The 19,998-nt window shown below is 40.6% G+C and overlaps 1 protein-coding gene across 6 annotated transcripts in view; it reads left to right on the plus strand.

The window, feature by feature from the left end:
• The window catches only part of SANBR (SANT and BTB domain regulator of CSR), a 42,752-nt gene extending 38,907 nt beyond the window's left edge, over positions 1-3,845 (plus strand). For all 6 annotated transcript variants that reach the window (XM_079792014.1, XM_079792015.1, XM_079792017.1 and 3 more), the window contains 2 exons: positions 1,079-1,170; positions 2,045-3,845. In XM_079792014.1, coding sequence (XP_079648140.1) covers positions 1,079-1,170; positions 2,045-2,081 — 129 coding nt within the window. In that variant the 3' untranslated portion in view covers positions 2,082-3,845. The remainder of the gene's footprint in view (positions 1-1,078; positions 1,171-2,044) is intronic.
• The last annotated feature ends 16,153 nt before the right edge of the window (positions 3,846-19,998 follow it).

The following is a 19,998-nucleotide window of genomic DNA, read 5'->3' on the forward strand; positions in this document are numbered from 1 at the left end:
TAAAAGAAACAATCCATTAAAAGAAAAGGTCAAAAGATTAACCATACACTTCTTAAAAGAAGGATACAGGTGGCAAATAAGCACACGAAAAGATGCAACATGTTTTTTAAAAATATATTTTTATTGATTTCAGAGAGGTAGGGAGAGAGAGAGAGAGAAACATCAATGATGAGAATCATTGATTAGCTGCCTCCTGCACACACCCTACTGAGGATGGAGCCTGCAACTCAGGGCATGTGCCCTGACAGGTAATCGAACCTGCGACCTCCTGGTTCCTCAGTAGACGCTCAACTACTGAGCCACCCCTGCCGGGTGAGATGCAACAGATTTCGTCATTAGGGAAATGTAAAATAAAACCTCAATGATACACCAACTAGAATATCTAAATATTTTTTTAAAACATGCTAGCAAGAATGTGGGTCAACTGGAACTCTCAAATATACCAAGGAGGGATGCGAAAGGAATGATCACTTTGGAAAACAGTTTGGCAAGTTCTATAACAAACTACTGAATGCAACAACATAAATGCATCTCATATACTTATGCGAAATGAAAGAAGCCAGATGCAAAAGTCTACAGATTGTATCATTCTATTTATATAATGTTCTAGAAAAATGCAAAACCGTAGGGTCATAAAACAGATCCGTGGTTCCAAGAATTGGTAGTGTCAAATTGGTTGACTTAAAAGAGGCTCAAGGGGATTTTCTTGGGGTGAAGGAACAATTCTGTCTCCGTGTAACAATGGTTCACAGCTGTATGCATCTATCAAAACAAAATGTTTACTAAAAAAGGTGAATTTTAATGTATGTAAACTATAAGTCAAAGAGCCTGAATTTTCAAAAATCAAAATAGTTACTTTTACTAGTAAGTACTTCCTGGACGCCCCCTGCTGGGGATTGAGCCCACAACCTGGATATGTGCCCTTGACCGGAATTTGAACCAGAGACCCTTCAGTCCACAGGCTGACACTCTATCCATTGAGCCAAAGTCACTAGGGCAAAAGTAATGCCATTTTAATAAAGCACAGCTTCTGTTAATTCTGTAGATAATGTCTAAATTTTGTCCCTTTACTCTGCAGTTTGCAGGCGGTATTTATTCCAGGCTCGAAGCACAAATCAAGGCCACAGTGCCAGTCAGTGCACGGCAGGGAAGCTCAGAGAAAAACACGAGGTAAGTCAGCATAAGAGAATTCAGAGTGCCATTGGCTTCAAAGTGACTTTTTTTTTTTTTTAGGGAAAATCATATGACACTAGAAGCACCTAATTTGAGTTTTGTTTTGTGTCAAGGATTAGACCATGACATTAATAAGAACCAGATTTTAACTTACTTACAAGTTAAGACTTTAAAAGGTCATAAGCACAAAATTTAATGAAAGTATAGTTTTTATAAGTTTTCTGTTTATTGATTCAGTTCTGTTCTGACCCAACTGCTGATAAAAATGTAAGCAACATTGTTACTGTGAATTAGCAGAATTTTATACTGTTTATGAGTTATATATTATTACTTTATATAAATCCTTGAAGTCTTTCTCATTCCTTGTTTTATTTCTCTTTTAAAAATCTAACTTGTGGGCCCTGTGTTATTTTATGTCACACATTTTCTTTTAAAGATTAACATTTACTGAGATTTGATCATTAATACTACACAAAGCCTTATCTGCAATGCAGAAAACCAGAAAGCTCAGAAAACCACAAGATTTTTTTCATATATCTGTCAGTTCAAACCTAAACTGAGCTACTATGATGTTATTTGTAGTTTTTATTTATCCCACTTAATGAAAATGTTCATTTGTTTCACTGTGAAGAAACATTAAAGCGTTTGTTGATGGGACACTGCTCCAGATCCATAACATACAATACATGTACCATATTATCTCCCCAAAATAAAGAAAATCTGAATTTTACTCCAAGGGTTTTTAAAAAGGGATTATGGAGCTACATAAAGTTTCTTAAACTTTGATATTGTCAAGCAAGCATAACCTAAGCAGCAACTTTCTAGTGTTTTAGAAGCACCTCTGACCTTCTTTCCTGTTTAAAAAATGTAGGTCGAAAAGCCGTTTTGGTCCAGGGCGTCCTGCATAAAGCACCTTAACATGTAACTACAGAGGCAGCAGACACACCTCCGGACATCCGAAATTGCTCACCTCTTGAAGATCTTCAGAACAATGACTTCTAAATGTTTTAAGTTATTTATTAATTATTCTTGCAAACATCATAAATCAGAATGCTAAGGGAAAGCATATAATTAGGTCTTATGAAATCTAATTGTAAATACGAAATTCTTACCTAATTTTCTTTTAGGGTGATGCTAGGCTATATAGAAAATTAGTATTTACAAATTAGTTTAGATTCCTAATATTAATTTATTTATTTGAAAGAGAAGAGGCCTAAACTCTTGAGTAGCTGAGATCTCTTAAGACCTTAAAAAATTAGGCGAACACACCTGGTAGTGGTACCGTGCATGTGCACCGACTGTGGTATGTCTCCTGTGAATTGTGAGGTAGCGTTTAGCACTGCAGCTTGTGTGATGAAATTCTCAGTGATGCTGATTTTAAGTTTGCATGAATATTAAGGAGGGACGGATCTCAAGACTGCATTAAATAAAGTGTCATGGTGAGGTATATCTTGTGTTGGGCAGAAGGGTTAAATGTTTTCAGTGTTATTCCATGGACAGCACAATGTCAATCCAATTTTTTTTCTTTTGTTTTTTTAATGCTTACCTATTGGTCATCTGAACTGGAATTACTGATTATTGACTCTTTCTCTCTGAGACTAGTGCCATCCTGAATTTGTTAAAATAACCATTGATAGTTTTAGGATAGTAAATCACTTAGGTTGTCTGAGATACCCACTATACCGTGCTCAGGGTTCTAAAACCCAACCATATGTCTATAGCTATTCAAATAGTCCTTTAAAGCAGTTATAATTACTTACTGCTTTAGAGCTGTCTAGGAAGAATGATTCCCAAATGCATTTGATGGGTGAAAAATTGAATATATTTGAGAGAAATCAAAATAAAATTCTATAGATCATGTTTTAATTTTCCTAACAAAGAAGAGTGCTCAAGGAAAATTTTTCCAAACCATAAGCACATAAAAAAGTATGTATTTAGGAATTATTTATATATAAGATGCACTGTTCCTAATTTAAATGAAGATTTGCCTTATAATTGACATTTCTTCAAAGTATTTAGCTGACTTTAATAATATGACAGAACAGCAATTTTTGTTGAAATATTGCAGTGTTACACTCAGTAAACACATACAGAAACCATTATTTTTAGTGAGTGTTTTAGTTGATAAGTTAGATTTTATTTGATGTTGTATATATGGCTTGGCCAAGGTTTTGGAACTTCTGTTTGGAAACTTTTGTTGCAGTTTATATATTTTTCAATTGATATTTTTGAAATGGATTACAAAATGTTTATTTTTAAAAGAAAATGTTTTATAGCACATAATCTGTAAGCCCTGCTAAATACCAGAGTCTTGCTTAGTTTACTGTATTCTCTAATTTAAAGGATTTAGGCATATACATGTGATATTGTGCTGTGACAGTCACAACCAGACAAGGAAAAGATGCTCTTTTGATTTTTAATTGATAGTAACAAGGCAAATTGCTTCTCCCCTATGGAGACTGTACCACTGAATTTTTACAAACCACAATTTATCAGAATTTGATTCTCTTCAAAATGTGCTTTTTATTAATGTCTGTTGAACATAACACAAGTACTACAAACATTTTATTCAAGCTCTTAATAGCATTTATTTTGCCAAATACTTTGAGGTTTGACCTTACATTAATTCTGAATTCACATTTCTTTAATTTAAATAAATGATAATGACAAAAGTAGTTTGAAAAGTCCCTTGATCTGAATCATTCCATCTTCTCAGGAAGGTCTCACCATACCCCTCCTCCCCCCAAATCAAGTTTCATTCTCATTTTATAGGTGGAGAAGTAAGTTCAGAGAGGTAAAGGAACCCACACAGGGATTGGAATCTGGGCCTGTCAGCACATTCCAACACCTTCTTGAAATAATATACCTTGGATTGCCTGAAACAGTCGATCTCTCCTGGCTCACTGTGACCCTAGCTCTCTTCCTGTAGTTTCAGTCTTGTGTATCCAGCGCCTAATTTGAAACACAAATACGTGTCTGCAACTTAACATAATCAAAACAGAGCTTGTGATGTATCTCCCCAACAGCCCCACAGCTCCCTGCTTGTTCAAGTCCAGTCTTCCCCAGTTTAGGAAATGGCACTCTTGCCACCCCAGTGCACAAGCCGAAATCTAGAAATTACTTCTTACTCCTCTCTTCCCTGCACTCCCCACATCCAATTCATCAGCACGGCCTATACATCCATTTGCTTCTCTCCCTCGCCATTATCACCGCCCCAAGTCAGTATCTTTTACATGAAGTGCTGCAAACGTCTCCCAAGGGATTCCCCGGCTTCCACTCCAGCCTCTGCTGTCCATAAGGCAACTGTAGTGATTTTGGAATGTGCATCAAATCCCATCGCTCCCCGGCTAACATTCTAGTAGCACTTCATCAAACCTAGAATAAAATCTAGTAGCACTTCATCAAACCTAGAATAAAAACCCTCCATGGCGTGGGTTTACAAAGTCCTACATGGCCCAGCCCCTGGCTGCCTCTCAGACCTTCTTTTCCCTCCTGCTTACTACAATCCAGTCACATTAGCTCACCTGTTCCTCCAACATTCCCACCTTTCAGTCCCTTCACATTAGCTGTTCTCACTGTCTAGAAGGCTTTTTCTTATAATTCAGATTTTAGGTTAGCTCTTAGTTCCACTCAGGAGGCATTTCCATGTACTCAATCTAAAGTAGCTAACCAAGTCACTATCATATCATCAAAGTGTATTTCTGTACAACTGTGACATTATTACTCTGATATTTTTCTTTTATTTGTTGGTTTGCAGTTTGTGTCTCATGCCAGAAAATGAAATGAAATGCATCCAAATTGGAAAAGAAGTAAAACTATTCACAAATGACATGATCTTTAGATAGAAAAATCTTAAGAAATACACTAAAAGCCTATTAGAATATATAATTAAGTTCAGCAACATTTTAGGATCCAAGATTGATATACAAAAATCAACATTTCTATACACTATTAATGAAAAATATGAAAATGAAATGAAACAATTCTCTTTATAATAGCATCAAAAAGAATAAAATACTTAAAAATAAAAGAAATGCAAAACATTCTGAAAACTATAAAATACCATTGAAAGAAATTAAAGAAGGGCTAAATTAATGGGAAAACTATTCATTCCATGTTCATGGATCAAAAATCTTAAATGTTAAGCTAGCATGACTCATAGTTTCACCACAATTCCTATCAGAATCCCAGCTGGCTTCTTTGTAGATATTGACAAGCTGATCCTAAAATTCATATGGAAACTCAAGGGACCCAGAACAACCAAAACCATTTTGAAAAGAACAAAGGCGATTCACACTTTTTGTTCTAAATTCTTACTGTAGAGCTACAGGAATCAAGACAGTATAGTACTAGCAAAGGATAGGCATATGTATATATCAATGGAACAGAATTGAGAGTCCAGGAATAAACCCATCTATTTATGGTCACCTGATTGTCAACAGTGCCAAGACCATTCAATGTGAAACAAATAGTCTTTTCTACAAATGGTGCTGGGACAACCGGATAGCCTCATGCAGAAAGAGTGAAGTTGGACACTTACACCATGTACCAAAAGAAATTGATTCAAAATGGATTAACGACCTAAATGTGAGAACAAACACAGTTAAGAAAGTGAACAGACAGTCTACAGAATGGGAGAAAATGTGTACAAGTCGTATGTCTAATAAGGGACTTCTTTTCAGAATATATAAAGAACTTTTACAATTCAACATTAAAAAGACAACCCAGTTTTTAAAACGATAAAGCAGGCGTCCTCAAACTACGGCCCGCGGGCCACATGCGGGTGTTTTTGCCGTTTTGTTTTTTTACTTCAAAATAAGATACGTGCAGTGTGCATAGGAATTTGTTCATAGATTTTTTTAAACTATAGTCTGGCCCTCCAACGGTCTGAGGGACAGTGAACTGGCCCCCTGTTTAAAAAGTTTGAGGACCCCTGCGATAAAAGATTTGAATAGACATTCCTCCAAAGAAGATACGCAAATAGCCAATAGCACTTCATAAGATGCTCAACATCATTAGCCACCAGGGAAATGCAAATCAAAACCCCAAAGAGATACCACTTCACACCTGGTAGAATGACTATAATGAAAAATCCACCTAAGGACTGGTAGAGAATGTGGCAAATTTGGGCCCCTCATACCCTGCTGGTGACAAGGTAACGTATGCAGCTACCTTGAAGAGCAGTCTGCAGTTCTTAAAAAAAAAAAATTTAAGATAGAGTTACCATTTATCCATCAATTTATCCTAACAGGTATATCGTTTTCTATCTAGTCTCTTCTTGTGTTTACCATATGCCTATATTCGTGCACAGGACAGTAGTAGTATCTATTTTTTCATGCAGGAGGAGGAACAGACCCCGAGATGGCAGCGTGTCTAAGGGCAACAGAAAGAATGTTCTGTGCAGTGTGCTCTTTGTGACAGTATTGCGGTGTAACGTGAGGTAATACATACATGTAAAGCACTAAGAATAGTGCCTTTGCCCTAGCCGGTTTGGCTCAGTGGATAGAGCGTCGGCCTGCAGACTGACAGGCTCCAGGTTCAATTCTGGCCAAGGGCACATGCCCAGGTTGTGGGCTCGATCCCCAGTAGGGGGCGTGCAGGAGGCAGCCGGTCAATGGTTCTCTCTCATCATTGATGTTTCTATCTCTCACTCTCCCTTCCTCTCTGAAATCAATAAAAATATATTTTTTAAAAAAGAATAGTGCCTGACACATAGTAAGTACTCAAAAGATGTTATTATTAGACCACATGGAAGACTTTTAGAAATAACTACTAGTATATGGTGCTCATTTCCATTTTTGACCCTGGCTCATGCTGTTTTCCCACCTGGATTGGTTGCCTTCTGTTTTGCTGCTTATTGACATTTCCCCCTGGCCCTCTGTCCCTGCTCAGACCTCCGTGAATCTGCTGGTCCCTCTCTTCTCTGAATTTTATTGCACTCACGACATTGCCACAGTTTAGCCGCCACATGTTCTCATTCCCTTTTTTTGTTTTGTTACCCTTGAGTCTCGAACAACTCCTATGCTCTACTAATATTTTATATATAGATGATCCCAGAACATTGTGGGAGTTAGGGCTCAGACCCCTGAACAGTCAAACTCTACCTATAACTTTTGACTCCCTCCAAAACATAGCTATAAATAGACTACTGTTGACCAGAAGCCTTAGCAATAATGTAGATTAACATATTTTATGCTTTATATATTATATACTGTATTCTTCAAAAAAGCTACAGAAAAGAAAACATTAAAATCATAAGGAAGAGAAAAATACACTTAATATACTTACTGAAAAAAATTGAGTATAAGCGGAATCATGCAGTTCAAACCCGTGTTCTTCAAGGGTCAACTGTATTATATAAATATTTGAAACAAACATGAGAGTTTCATATTTGTTAGTTTTGAATGGTGGGTTATTGTTTTAGACTCTGTGGTTGTTTGTAGTTAATATATTTTCCCAAATTAAAAATATTAAGCCAACCAGAAGTTATTGACCATTAACATGAGGATTTGTTTAAAAATTTGAAAAAGAAAAATGAAAATAAAAAAATAAAAATTTGAGAAAGAAAAGCTTCAGCAACAAATGTAGGCAACTGTCAGAATTATTTTACATCAGGGACAAACACGTGATGGAATCTCTAAAGTGTATTGACTTCTGACTGTAAGTAGTCATAAGACTGTGAGTGTATGTGGTTACGTAATCAGGGAAGAGAGCTTACTTTCCCCCAGTAAGTAAAGGAGCTGACTGCTCCTTGAATGACATCTAATTTTGTCCAATGAATCAATGTTGAAGCCTTTCTCACGGTGGTTCTGGAGTGAGGCCTAGTGTTGGCATTTTTAAAAGGTCACCAGGTGACTTTGTACAGAAGGTTGAGAACCATGCTGCTATGTGACATGATGTTGTTAAATCACTAACACAGCAAGCCTCAGCAGGAAATGTTCAGGAGCATTAAAAAAATATATTTTTCAGGAAAGCATAGATTCTGATGCCAGAATACTGCCACAAGGTGGCACTAAAGTGTAAGGAAACCATTGCTTAAAAATCACATAATTTGCTTTATTTATATTTAGTCTTCCTTAGCAAGTGTACATATGTGGATTATTTGTAGAAGAAAACAGAATATTGGAAAAAGAGATGGCAAGGTAAAGTATGGCTAAAATACATAAAGGATCCTAGAAGGCAAGTGAGGAAAAAGGAAGAAAATCAGAAAAAGAACAGGGAACACCACTTGTATAGTGAAGTTCCAATGTGATGCCCTTGCTCAGGGCCAGAATTGCCTATTCTCAAGCTGTTGTGTATTTATTCTGTATGCATTACAAGCATTTAGAAAGCTCTAATTCTGAAAAATCGAGAGGGGAAAATGTTTAAATAGTGTGACTAAAGTAAGTGATGGGAAGTGAACTAATGTAGATCCTTAAATATTAAATAATGAAATGATTCTCCTTCTTGTAAATGCTTTACTTAGCAAACGTACATCCTCTGTACCAGCAAATTATCACTGAGATTCAGCAGATTACCCAGCCTGCTCAGCGCTGTGCCCTGTCCTCGCTGCACTTATCCGAAGACCTGATGCCTGCTCCTCCCTGTACAGGCACGAGAGACACAAAGACACAGGAGAGCGTTGGGCAGATTTATACCAATATGGTAACAGGTTATTCCACGGATGGGGTGGGGGAGGTAGAGTTATGGGTGCCCTTTTCCTTTTTGCTTGCCTGTATTTTCTTTTTAATTATTATTGAATATTTAAAGTCAACAGAAAAGTACAGATAATACAACAAACATCCAGGTACTCAATCCTCAGTATTTTTACATAATAACATGATGTACATTTTTTATAAGAAATGAAACATTCCAATATCTTCACCCTATTATAGATGATTCTGCTTCCAACTTCCTTTCCCAGAAGTAAGCACTTCTCTGAAGCTAATGTGGCTTTTTGTTGTTGTATGTTTTTAAATGTTTTATTGATTTGAGAGAGAAAGGGGAAGGGAGAGAAACATCAGTCAACTACCTCTTGCATGCCCCCTACTGGGGATCAAGCCCAAAACCTGGGCATGTGCCCTGACAAGATTTGAACCAGCAACCTCATGTTGCACAGGACACACTGAGCCACACCAGCCATGCCTGTCCATTATACTTTTTATGTCCATGCCTGTCATTATACTTTTACTACATATATTATGTATCTACTACAGAATATACTATTTAAACTTTAATAAACTCATACTGTACATCTCCTTCTATGATTTTTTAGACTCTAAATTTTGTTTTTGAGATTTAAATATTTTAAGACAGATAGCTTAGATTTATTTATTTTGGTTCCTCTATTATCCTTTATCATAAAACCCTAATATGCAAATTGACCAAACAGCAGAACTACCAGTTGCTATGATGCATACTGACCACCAGGGGTCAGACACTCAATGCGGGAGCTGCCCCCTGGTGGTCAGTGTACTCCCACAGGGGGACCGCCGCTCAGCCAGAAGCCAGGCCCACGGCTGGCAAGCGCAGTGGCAATGTCAGGAGCCTCTCCTGCCTCCGCTGCAGGCGGGTGGTAAGGAGCGAGGGGTCCCGGACTGTGATAGCCCCAGACTGCACAAGGGATGTCTGACTGCCAGCTTAGGCCCAATCCCCCTAGGGGCGGCAGGTGGACATCCCCTGAGGGGTCCCGGACTGCAAGAGGGCGCAGACCGAGCTGAGGGGACCTCCCCCCAGAGTGCACAAATTTCATGCACCGGGTCTCTCGTAATCTATATGAATCTACCAAAATGTATTTATCCATATCCTATTGATGGACATTGAGGTTATTTTCAATATTTTTCTTAAAATAAAACTGCAGTGAAAATTTTGGATCATTATCCTGTGCATACATGGATTGAAGGGTATGCACATCATCAAGCTGACTAACCGTTTCCAAACTTTTCTCCAGGGACACACCAGCTTAGACTCCTGTCAGCAGTATGTGAGCTTCCCTGCTGTTCCACTTCTTCACCAACAAGTAAGGTTATATCAGTCAGGATAACTAAATTTTGCCACAATAACCAACAACCACAAAAATCTCAGTGGCTTGATTCAAAGGTTTATTTCTCATTCATGCTGCAAGTGCAGTGCTTGCCAGCAGTGAAGTTCAGCATAGTCACTCAGGGCCTGGGCTGCGGAGACCCCATCCTGACGTGCTGCTGTGAGGCAGGGAAAAGAGCGACCAGCTCACGTTTCTGCACAGAAGTGACACATCCCTTCTGTTCACATTTATTTGGCCAAAGCAAGTCATGTGACCACATCTAACTTCAAAGAACTCCCATTGCTAACTTTAGGGTCTGAATGTCAATGGTTACCATGGCACTGATAGACTTTAATTTTTACTTCTCCAGTGTGTATGAGATGGTGTCTTATTTTAATTTATATGCCCCTGATTGCTATGGAGGTTGAGCATATATTCACACGTTTATTGGCCATTTATGTATCCTTTTTTGGAAATAGCCTGTTTTTCTGTGCCCATTTTTCTGTTGATTTTTAAAAATATATATTTTATTGATTTTTTACAGAGAGGAAGGGAGAGAGATAGATAGCTAGAAAAATCGATGAGAGGGAAACATCAATCAGCTGCCTCCTGCACACCCCCTACTGGGGATGTGCCCGCAACCAAGGCACATGCCCTTGACCGGAATCGAACCTGGGACCCTTCAGTCCGCAGGCCGATGCTCTATCCACTGAGCCAAACCGGTTTCGGCTCTGTTGAACTTTTTAAAATTTATTTTGTAGCATTTCTTTACATTCTGAATACTAATCCTTGGTTTTATATATATTATAAACACCTTCTTTCATACTGTGGCACTTCTTTTCACTTTGTTTAAGGTATCTTTGTTCATGTAAGTTAATTTGAATGTAGTCATATTTTCTAACTTTTTCCTTTATGGTTAGTCCTTTCCTATCCTGGTACCTAAACCAATACTTATTTTCAGAAGTTTCAAAGTTTGCTTTTTCACATTGAGATCTTTATTCCACCTGGTATTGACTTTTGTATAGTATAAAGTGGAAATCTGATTCTTATTTTTTTCCATTTAAATGTGCCCCAGCTTCATTCATACTTTCTCCACTGGTTTATAATGCTGCCTGTCCTGTACTATGTCTCTATGAATGTATAAGTGTTTCTGCGATGCATATTTTGTTCCATTGGTCGTTGTCCAATGAAATGTAAATATGGACTTTTCCTCTTTCAACACAAAAGCTAACAAATATACACTGTGCATTTTAGCATAAGTTCCTTGGATGAATTTGTGTAAAAGTTAATTTTCTTAACAATTGCATAACATCCATTGAGGATGTACCATAAATTATTTAACCAGTCCCCCACTGATGTATGTTTGGGTGTTTTCCAACCTCATGTTGCAAATAATGTACAGTGAATATATAATAAACCAGTTTGTTCTTATACAAGTACATCTGCAGGATAAATTCCTCAAAGTGGGATTTCTGGCTCAAATATTTGTCACTTTGATGTTGCCAAATCACCTTTCATACGCACAGCTAACAATTCCACCGGTAATGATCGCAGGGCTTGTTTCCAGGCAGCCTCAGAAACACGGAGTATTACCAAATTTTTGGATTTTGGACTATCTAATGGGTAAAAAAAAAAAAAAACAGTGTCAGCATAATTTTGATTTGCACTTCTTTTCTATGAATTGAGCATCTTTCATACATTGAAGAGACTTTTCTTTTCAATCACTATCCATTTTTATATTGGATTGTTAGTGTTTTCTCATCACTTTCTGAGTTCTTTATATAGCAAAGAGTCTAGCTTTTTGTCTGGTTGTGAATATGAATAGCAAATGATTTTCCTGTTTGTCATTTATATTTTACTTGGTGAATGGTGTCTTTTGGCCATCCAGAGAGTTTTTATGTTTAGCTACTGAGATGTACCAGTCTAATCTTTTATGACTTTAGAGTTCGAGTCAAAGGCCTTTCACATACCAGCTAGCCCTAGCCGGTTTTGCTCAGCGGATAGAGTGTCAGCCTGCGGCCTCTATCCCCAGTAGGGGGCGCGCAGGAGGCAGCCAATCAATGATTCTCTCTCATCATTGATGTTTCTATCTCTCTCTTCCCCTCCCTTCCTCTCTTAAATCAATACCAGCTATGAAGAAATTCTCATGTTTTCTTCTGGAACTTGCATGATTTCATTTTTCCCACTTAAGTATTTGATTCATTTGGAAGTTTTCATAATTTTGAAGTATGGACTGAACTTTATTTTCCTTTCAGATGGCTAACCAGTTATCCATGGTGTCAATAAACACATGTATTAAATAGAATTCTTTCCTCCACTAGCTTGTGATGCTAAATTTATTACATACTAAATTCTGTTTTAAGGTAATGCTAACTGCAAACCCAAAAATGACTCAAACACAAGAGAATTTAGGGGTTTTTCCCCTTGATTTTTAAATACATCAATTTGGCTCCTTGAACGCCTGACTATTTTTTATTTTGAAAAGTGGTCATTGTATAAGAAAAATTATAGCGATAATTTGAAGCCTAAAATAATGTCATTTTCCTCCCGAGAGAATACATGTTTGCTTCTGAGAGATGGCTAGGAGCACTGTCAGTCTTGACTTAATCCACTCAGAAACTGAGATGATTCAGAACTGAACTGTAGACTAGCTTCCAGCTCTGAACCCTTCAAGCCTGTTTCTCATGTCCAGCACCAGGTGCTGTAGGACACTTCCATGTTGTTATTCGCCTCTGGCCCTGCACCTCTGTTTCATGATGCTGGGCATCAGGGGAGAGGTGGGGGGCGGGGGCATTCCTGGAAGCCATTCCTATACCAGGACAGCCAGCAGTGACTTCACTGTACATGGAGGTCTCTGGAAATCGTAGAAATGTATCCCGTCGCACTCAAACAGAATATATCCCCAAGTCTACTTCCTCAGCTTTTAAAATTGCTGAATCCTTTCTAATGGCATGCAGCATGAAGTGTGGCGTGGGAGAGGACGGTCTGGAGTGGAAAGAGATAGCAATGACCACCGTCAGGCTTTGTCAGAGCCAGGCTGGAGAAGGGAAGAAGTTCTAAACTAAAAGGAGTTTGGAGATCTGCTTTCTATTTGCATCTGTAGAGTCCAGCTCATTCCACAGAATAGACCTCTCGTGTCTTTTAGAAGTAGACTGTCTGTGCCATGAAATGCAGGTGCCTGCTGCCTTGCTCAGCACCACATCCCCAGCCCGTGACACGGTACCCACACAGGAGGCTCTCAATAAGTATTTTTCAAATGGATGCCAAACTCAGAGTATACAACAACAGGTAAGCCTCAGCCCCTGTCCTCAAGGAACTCCATCGGGCGTACTGCAGACAGGAGAAGAAATTATTTCAGTAGAACTCAGGAAGCCCTGCAGAGCGCTGAAGGGTGGGTGGGGAGCAGAAAAGGCTTCTAGGTGAACCATGAGGGATGATTAGGGGTCAGGCCGGGCTGACAAGAGTCAAGAGGTGCAGGGCGCAGACAGGGCCAAGGACAGTGGAGAATTCTAAGCAGCATGATGGAAACTGAGGCCAAAGAAAGGAGGCGGGACTAGATTCAGACAGTTTATTTGGTAGGTGATGGGGAGCTGATGAAGAGGTTAGGCCACGAATAGCATCACTAGAATTGTATTTGACCAAGAACACTTTGATGGGTCGGTAAGTGGTGAATTGAAGAGGAACAAATTCAGAGGTAAGAAGACCAGTTAGGCAGCTCTTGTAATAGTCCAGGTAGTTAATGACATCCTGACTGACCTTGGGTCACAGGAGGTAGAGATGAAAAGGAGGAGTGGTTTGGAGAAAGATTAGGATGTCAGTCAGCTGGATGTGGTCATTGATTAGATGGAGGGAGCGAGAGGAGAAGGCTTGTGCTGACTTCCATGTTTCTGGCTCATGGTACTGAGTGGATGGTGAAGCTCTGAGCTCCGGGGCAGGACATACTTAGGTAACCTCCGTGTGTCCTTCACAAACCTGAAGGGTGGAGTGGGACCGTTGGAATGGTGGCTCGGGCAGTGGTGGCAGAATCCCCAACGCTGTATTCCTCCTTCCTCCTGAGGTCTGCAGTAGAGCATGAGACAGGGGGACTTTAAAATGTTCCCTGGAATGGGTGAGCGCTTGCGTGTTGTGTCTATTGTGGTCGAAGTCAGGGATGTACTAACTCAATTACGGGTGGTTATCATGTCATATTGCCAGTGCCCTGCTTCTAACACTTTCTCTCTCAGAGACGTTTTGATTCCAGGTGAATAGATATTAGCTGTAACGTCTTGCCACATCTTTTGCAGTGAATTGGCAGGCTCTTCTGCTGAACTGTGGCATTTGGGGATTGGTGTAGGGTGAGCAGACTGGATCTCCCAGGTGGAACTGTGGAACAGACAGTGCATGATTTCATCACCAACTTCTATTGGCCTAACACAATAAAGCCCATATCTGATTTGCTGTCCATTAATGTAGGGGGAAAAAAACCCCTATTTCAATACAAGTGTCCTGTTAAATACCATACCTTGATGTTGAGGAGTTTCAGTAACTTCCATTTAGCCTTCTAAGATCTAAAAGAAGACCTCCACACAGCCCACTGGCTGTGGTAGGGAAAAGACTGAGTGATTTGATAAAAGAGAAAAGGAACTCGTTTCATTTCCCTTGTCACTGAGGCTGGGGTGAATCTATGTAATGTCCAACAAGGTAGTGAACGGGCTCAATGGCTCTCATGTGAGGAATGCAGGAATCTCAAGTTGGGAATCAAGGGCTCAGAAAGGGAGGCAGTATGGTGTTGATTATAACGTGTTGATCAGGAATCTTAGATCGCAAGAGACATAAACCTCACTCAGACCAGCAAGGCCAAAAGGAGAGGCACTGGCTCATACATCTGAATGTTCAGCTTCCGGTTTTCACTTCTGTGCTGGTAGTTTCTGCAAATGTCCTGACACTGAGACTAACTGAGATGACTCAGAGCACATGTTGACCCCTGAACTGTGACTGATCAACCAGGACTGGGTCCTGTGCTCACCCTGGTTTTCAATTCGAGGCAGCTGTGACTTGTGAGTCCTCTGAATGTCCTCATCTTGATCCTGTAATTCAAGCATCATGCTTTCGTCAAAGGATCTCACCAGCTCATATGGATCAAGGCCCAGCTGGAGCACAAGATGCTGTAGAACCTGTCGCCAGGAGTGCACATCCTCTGGCCACTACCCCAAAGGGGCCTCGAGGCAGGAGGGGGAGGCAGAGCAGGCTGCTCAGCCTGGGAGGAACCCATGTCTGACCGCAATGTGACAGATGCCATGGCCACCAGAAAAGTCCTCCTGGCTCCAAAGAGAACTCCCTATCTGCTGACTGATGCCTGAAATTCTGCCCTGTTTTGCTTTTGCTTTAAGCCCTTGTCCTATCTAATAAAAGAATAATATACAAATTGACCATCACTCCAAGACACAAGATGGCCACCCCCATGTGGTCAAAGACGGTTGCCCCCATGTGGACACAAGATGGCCGCCACAAGATGGCCTGCAGGGGAGGGCAGTTGTGGGCAGTTGCGGGGGAACAGGCCTGCAGGGGAGGGCAGTTAGGGGTGACTGGGCCAGCAGAGGAGGACAGTTGGGGGAGGGGACCAGGCCTGCAGGGGAGGGCAGTTAGGGGCAATCAGACCAGCCAGGGAGCAGATAGGTGTTGATCAGGCTGGCAGGGGAGTGGTTAGGGGGTGATCAGGCTGGCAGGCAGAAGTGGTTAGGGGCATTCAGGCAGAGGCAGGCGAGCAGTTGGGAGCCAGCAGTCCTGGATTGTGAGAGGGATGTCCAACTGCCCAGTGGAATCGGGCCTAAACAGGTGGTCAGACATCCCTCAAGGGGTCTCAGATTGGAGAGGGTACAGGCTGGGCTGAGGGACACCCCCCCCCATGCATGAATTTTGTGCACCGGGCCTCTAGTTAAAATATAAAGATCCTTGAGAGTGGGAACACTTTACATTTCTATCAGGAATTCTTAGAGTGAAGGATTAGAAAGCAGGCTTTGATAACAGGAGGGAATGAAATTTGCAGGGTTCTGAGAGCCTGAGGCCAAGGGGTAAGTGAGGTGGGAGGAGAGAAATGACAAAGAATGGGAAAGATGCTGCCACTTCCCGGGGTGCCTGCAGCTGGAGCTGGGCAGGGCAAGGGTTTGAATGCAGGTAGGTGATGTAGTGTGTCACTGAGCTGCAGTGACAGCTGAGAGGAAGCAAGGAAGCCCAGCAGATGACGATGGCATCATGGAGGAGCAATCCAAGACCTGGACCTGGAGGACTTAGAGGTGGGGACAGGTAAAGGTCTGAGGGAGGGGCAAGGACATTCATAGTGGGCAACAAATGAGCAAATGGATGGAGATTGAAACAAGGTCGCTCTGTGCTAGTTTTTTTTCCCCCAGGGCCTGCCACATACCAAGCTACTTCCCTTTGTTCCACAAATATGTTTTTAATTGTGATAAAACACATACAACACAAAACGGGCCATTTTAACCATTTCTAAGTGCACACTTTAGTGTCATTCAGTATATTCACAATGTTATGCAGCTATCACCTCTATCCATCTCCAGAACGTTTTAACTTTCCTAAACAGAAACTCTGTACCCATTAAATAATAACTCACCATCTCCCCCTCATCTCTGCACCTGGTAACCTCTATTCTACTTTCTGTGTCGATGAACTTGACTGTTCCAGGTATCTGATACATAGGTGAAATCAGGCCTTTTATGGCTGCCTTACTTCACCTGGCATAATGCCTTCAAGGTTCATCTATGTGCAACATGTGCCAGAATTTTGTTCTTTTTAACGGCTGAGTAGCATTCCTTTGTATGTATATACCACATTTTGTTTATCCATTCACCTATTAATGGGCGCTTGGATTGTTTCCACCTTTTGGCTATTGTGAATAAAGTTGCTATGAATATGGGTGTACAAATATCTGCTCAGGTCCATGGTTTCATGTCTTTTGAGTATATGCCCAGAAGTGGAATTGCTGGATGATATGTAGTTCTGTGTTTAATTTTCTGTGGAACTGCCATACTATTTCCTACAGTGATTGCACATTTTACATTCTCAACAGCAATGCACAAGGGTCCCAATTTCTCCACATTCTTACCAAACACTTGTCATTTTCTATTTTCTTTTTTAATTTTCTTTTTAATGCTAGCCTTCTTAATGGGTGTAAAGTGGTATCTTACTGTGGTTTTGATTTGCTCCCTAGTTATTAGTGATGTTGAGCATCTTTTTATATGGTTTTTGGCCATTTGTATATCTTCTTTGTAGAAATGTCTATTCAAGTCCTTTGCCCGTTTTTTAATTGGGTTGGTTGTTTTTGTTGTTGTTGAGTTCTTTATATATTTATAAAACACGTAAACACAAACTTATAGGGGCCCTTTATATATTCTGGATATTAATCTGTGACCATATATGTGATTTGCAAATATTTTCTCAACATTATGATGTTAGCTGTGAGGTTTCTATATGTAGCCTTTATTATGTTGGGGTAGTTTCCTTCTATTCCTAGTTTGTTGATTTTTTTTTTTATCATGAAGAAATGTTAAATTTTGTCAAATACCTTTTCTGAATCAATTGACATGATAATTTATTTTTCCCCCTTATTCTGTTAATGTGGTGTATTGCATGTTGAACCATCCTTGCATTCCAGGAATAAATCCTACTTGGTTATGGTCATATAATCCTTTTAATATGCTGCTAAGTTCAGTTTGCTAGTACTTTGTTGAGGACTTTTGCCTCAGTATTCATAAGGAATATTGGGCTTTAGTTTTCTTTTCTTGTATTGTCCTTGGCTTTGTTGTTGGGGTAATATTGGCCTTATAGAATAAGTTAGAAAATGTTCCATTTTCTACAATTTTTGGAAGTCTTTGAGAAAGATTGGTGTTCCTTTTTTAAATGTCGGATAGAATTCCCCAGTGAGACCATCTGGTCCAGGACTTTTCTTTGTTGGGACTTTTTGACTATTGATTAAGTCTCCTTATTACAGTTCTCACTCAGATTTTCTATTTCTTCATTATTCAGTCTTCATTGGTTTTGTGTTTCTAGGAACATTTTCATTCAGCTAGGTTAACCAATTTGTTAGCATACGATTGTTCATGGTACTGTCAGAATATTTTTTATTTCTTTAATATTGGTAGTAATGTCCCATCACAAATAATTTTTTAGTATAAACCTTCTGTGTGAGAGGCACATAGTGTTAGGCCCTGGAGACCCATCTACGAGTAAAACCCCATGGCATCACAGAGTTGCAGTCTAGGGCATTTAAAATGTGATTTAGAGACCAAAGTCAAGTAACTCTCCATGTATTATAGTATATTAACTATACATATAAATTTAAGGTATGATTCCCAAGCCACATTCAGTGAAAGAAAGCCCTTAGATAAAGGGCTTATCCAGCCCTTACTTGTTGCTACTGCTGTGTCCTTGCTAAAGGTCTCTGGTCTTAGAGTATGTGTGGTGAACAATCTTGGAGACAGACCAACCAGCAGCAGTGCCCTCTAGTTAGTCCAGCACTACTCTGTACCACACACACTCAAATTTAAGTATGGGATGGGCCCCTTTTTTATTTCTTATTTAAGTACTAGAGGCCCGGTGCACGAAATTCGTACACTCAGGGGGGGGGGTTTCCCTCAGCCTGGCCTGCACCCTCTTGCAGTCTGGGACCCCTCGCTCCTTACTGCCCACCTGCTCGCTGCTCCTTACTGCTGCCAGAGGCGGGAGAGGCTCCCGCCACCACTGCTGTGCTCGCCAGCTGTGAGCCTGGCTTCTGGTTGAGCAGTGCTCCCCTGGTGGAGTGCACTGACCACCAGGGGGCAGCTCCTGCGTTGAGCGTCTGCCCCCTGGTGGTCAGTGTGTATCATAGCGACTGGTCGTTCCATCGTTCGGTTGATTTGCCATATTAGCCTTTTATTATATAGGATAATATCCACACAGTAGAGGGCATGAAGAGTACTAATCTTAAGTACACAAATTTAATGGGTTTTTACATGTGTCTAACTCAGTGTAACCACCAGTAACTAGATATAAAATACCCCCATCTCCCCAAAAAATCTGTGTGTCCATGAGACATGAGAAGATTTGGACTCTTAAAATCTCAGTCTGACAGCAGTGTATCTGAGTCTTCCTCTGGGAGCCCTGGCTGGAGAAAACGCCATCCAGGAATCTGCTGACGGCCGAGTGGCTCAGAGGTGCACATATTCTGCAAAATCAGCCTTGGCATGAGCCCTTCAGTAAACTCGCCTTGTGCTCAGACACACACACACTTATTAAATATTTGTGGGATTTCCAGGTCCTGACTTGGTAGAGTATACAAAGGTAAAGAAGCCATAGTCCTTGCCTTTCTGAAAGGTAGTCAGTGTCGCTGCAGCCCAAAGACCCCTCAGCTCACCTTTCGACTTCCACAGATGTGATTGGCAGCCGCAACCATACTCCTTTGTGCCTTCCTTTTCTCAGGAAATCCCAGCTCTGCCCTCCCTTGTCATGGGCACCACTCACTCACCTGCAGTTAGGGTGGGTCAGGGGTCATCTTGGCTCTGGTCATCTCGGCCACGGCCTCTAGAGCTGCCAGTGCTCTGTGTCCAGCAAGTAGGTCCGTTGATGTGGGATGAGAGGGATGTGGGCTGTTAGGTCTGGAGGGAACGCTACTAGGAGGTGAGTTGATTACCGGCCTCAGGGCTACAAAGCGGGAATTGATAAGGAGGAAGTGGACTGATTGTTTATGGTCTGAAAAAAGCAGTAAGTTTAGCAGGCTCCGGTTAAGGTAAGGAAGGATGGCGTTCTGAGAGCAGGAAGAAAATCCTTGTCCAAAGAGCGGCCAAGATGGTGTC

The sequence above is a fragment of the Cnephaeus nilssonii genome (genome assembly GCF_951640355.1).
Source record: "Cnephaeus nilssonii genome assembly, chromosome: 15".
Lineage (NCBI taxonomy): Eukaryota > Metazoa > Chordata > Mammalia > Chiroptera > Vespertilionidae > Cnephaeus > Cnephaeus nilssonii.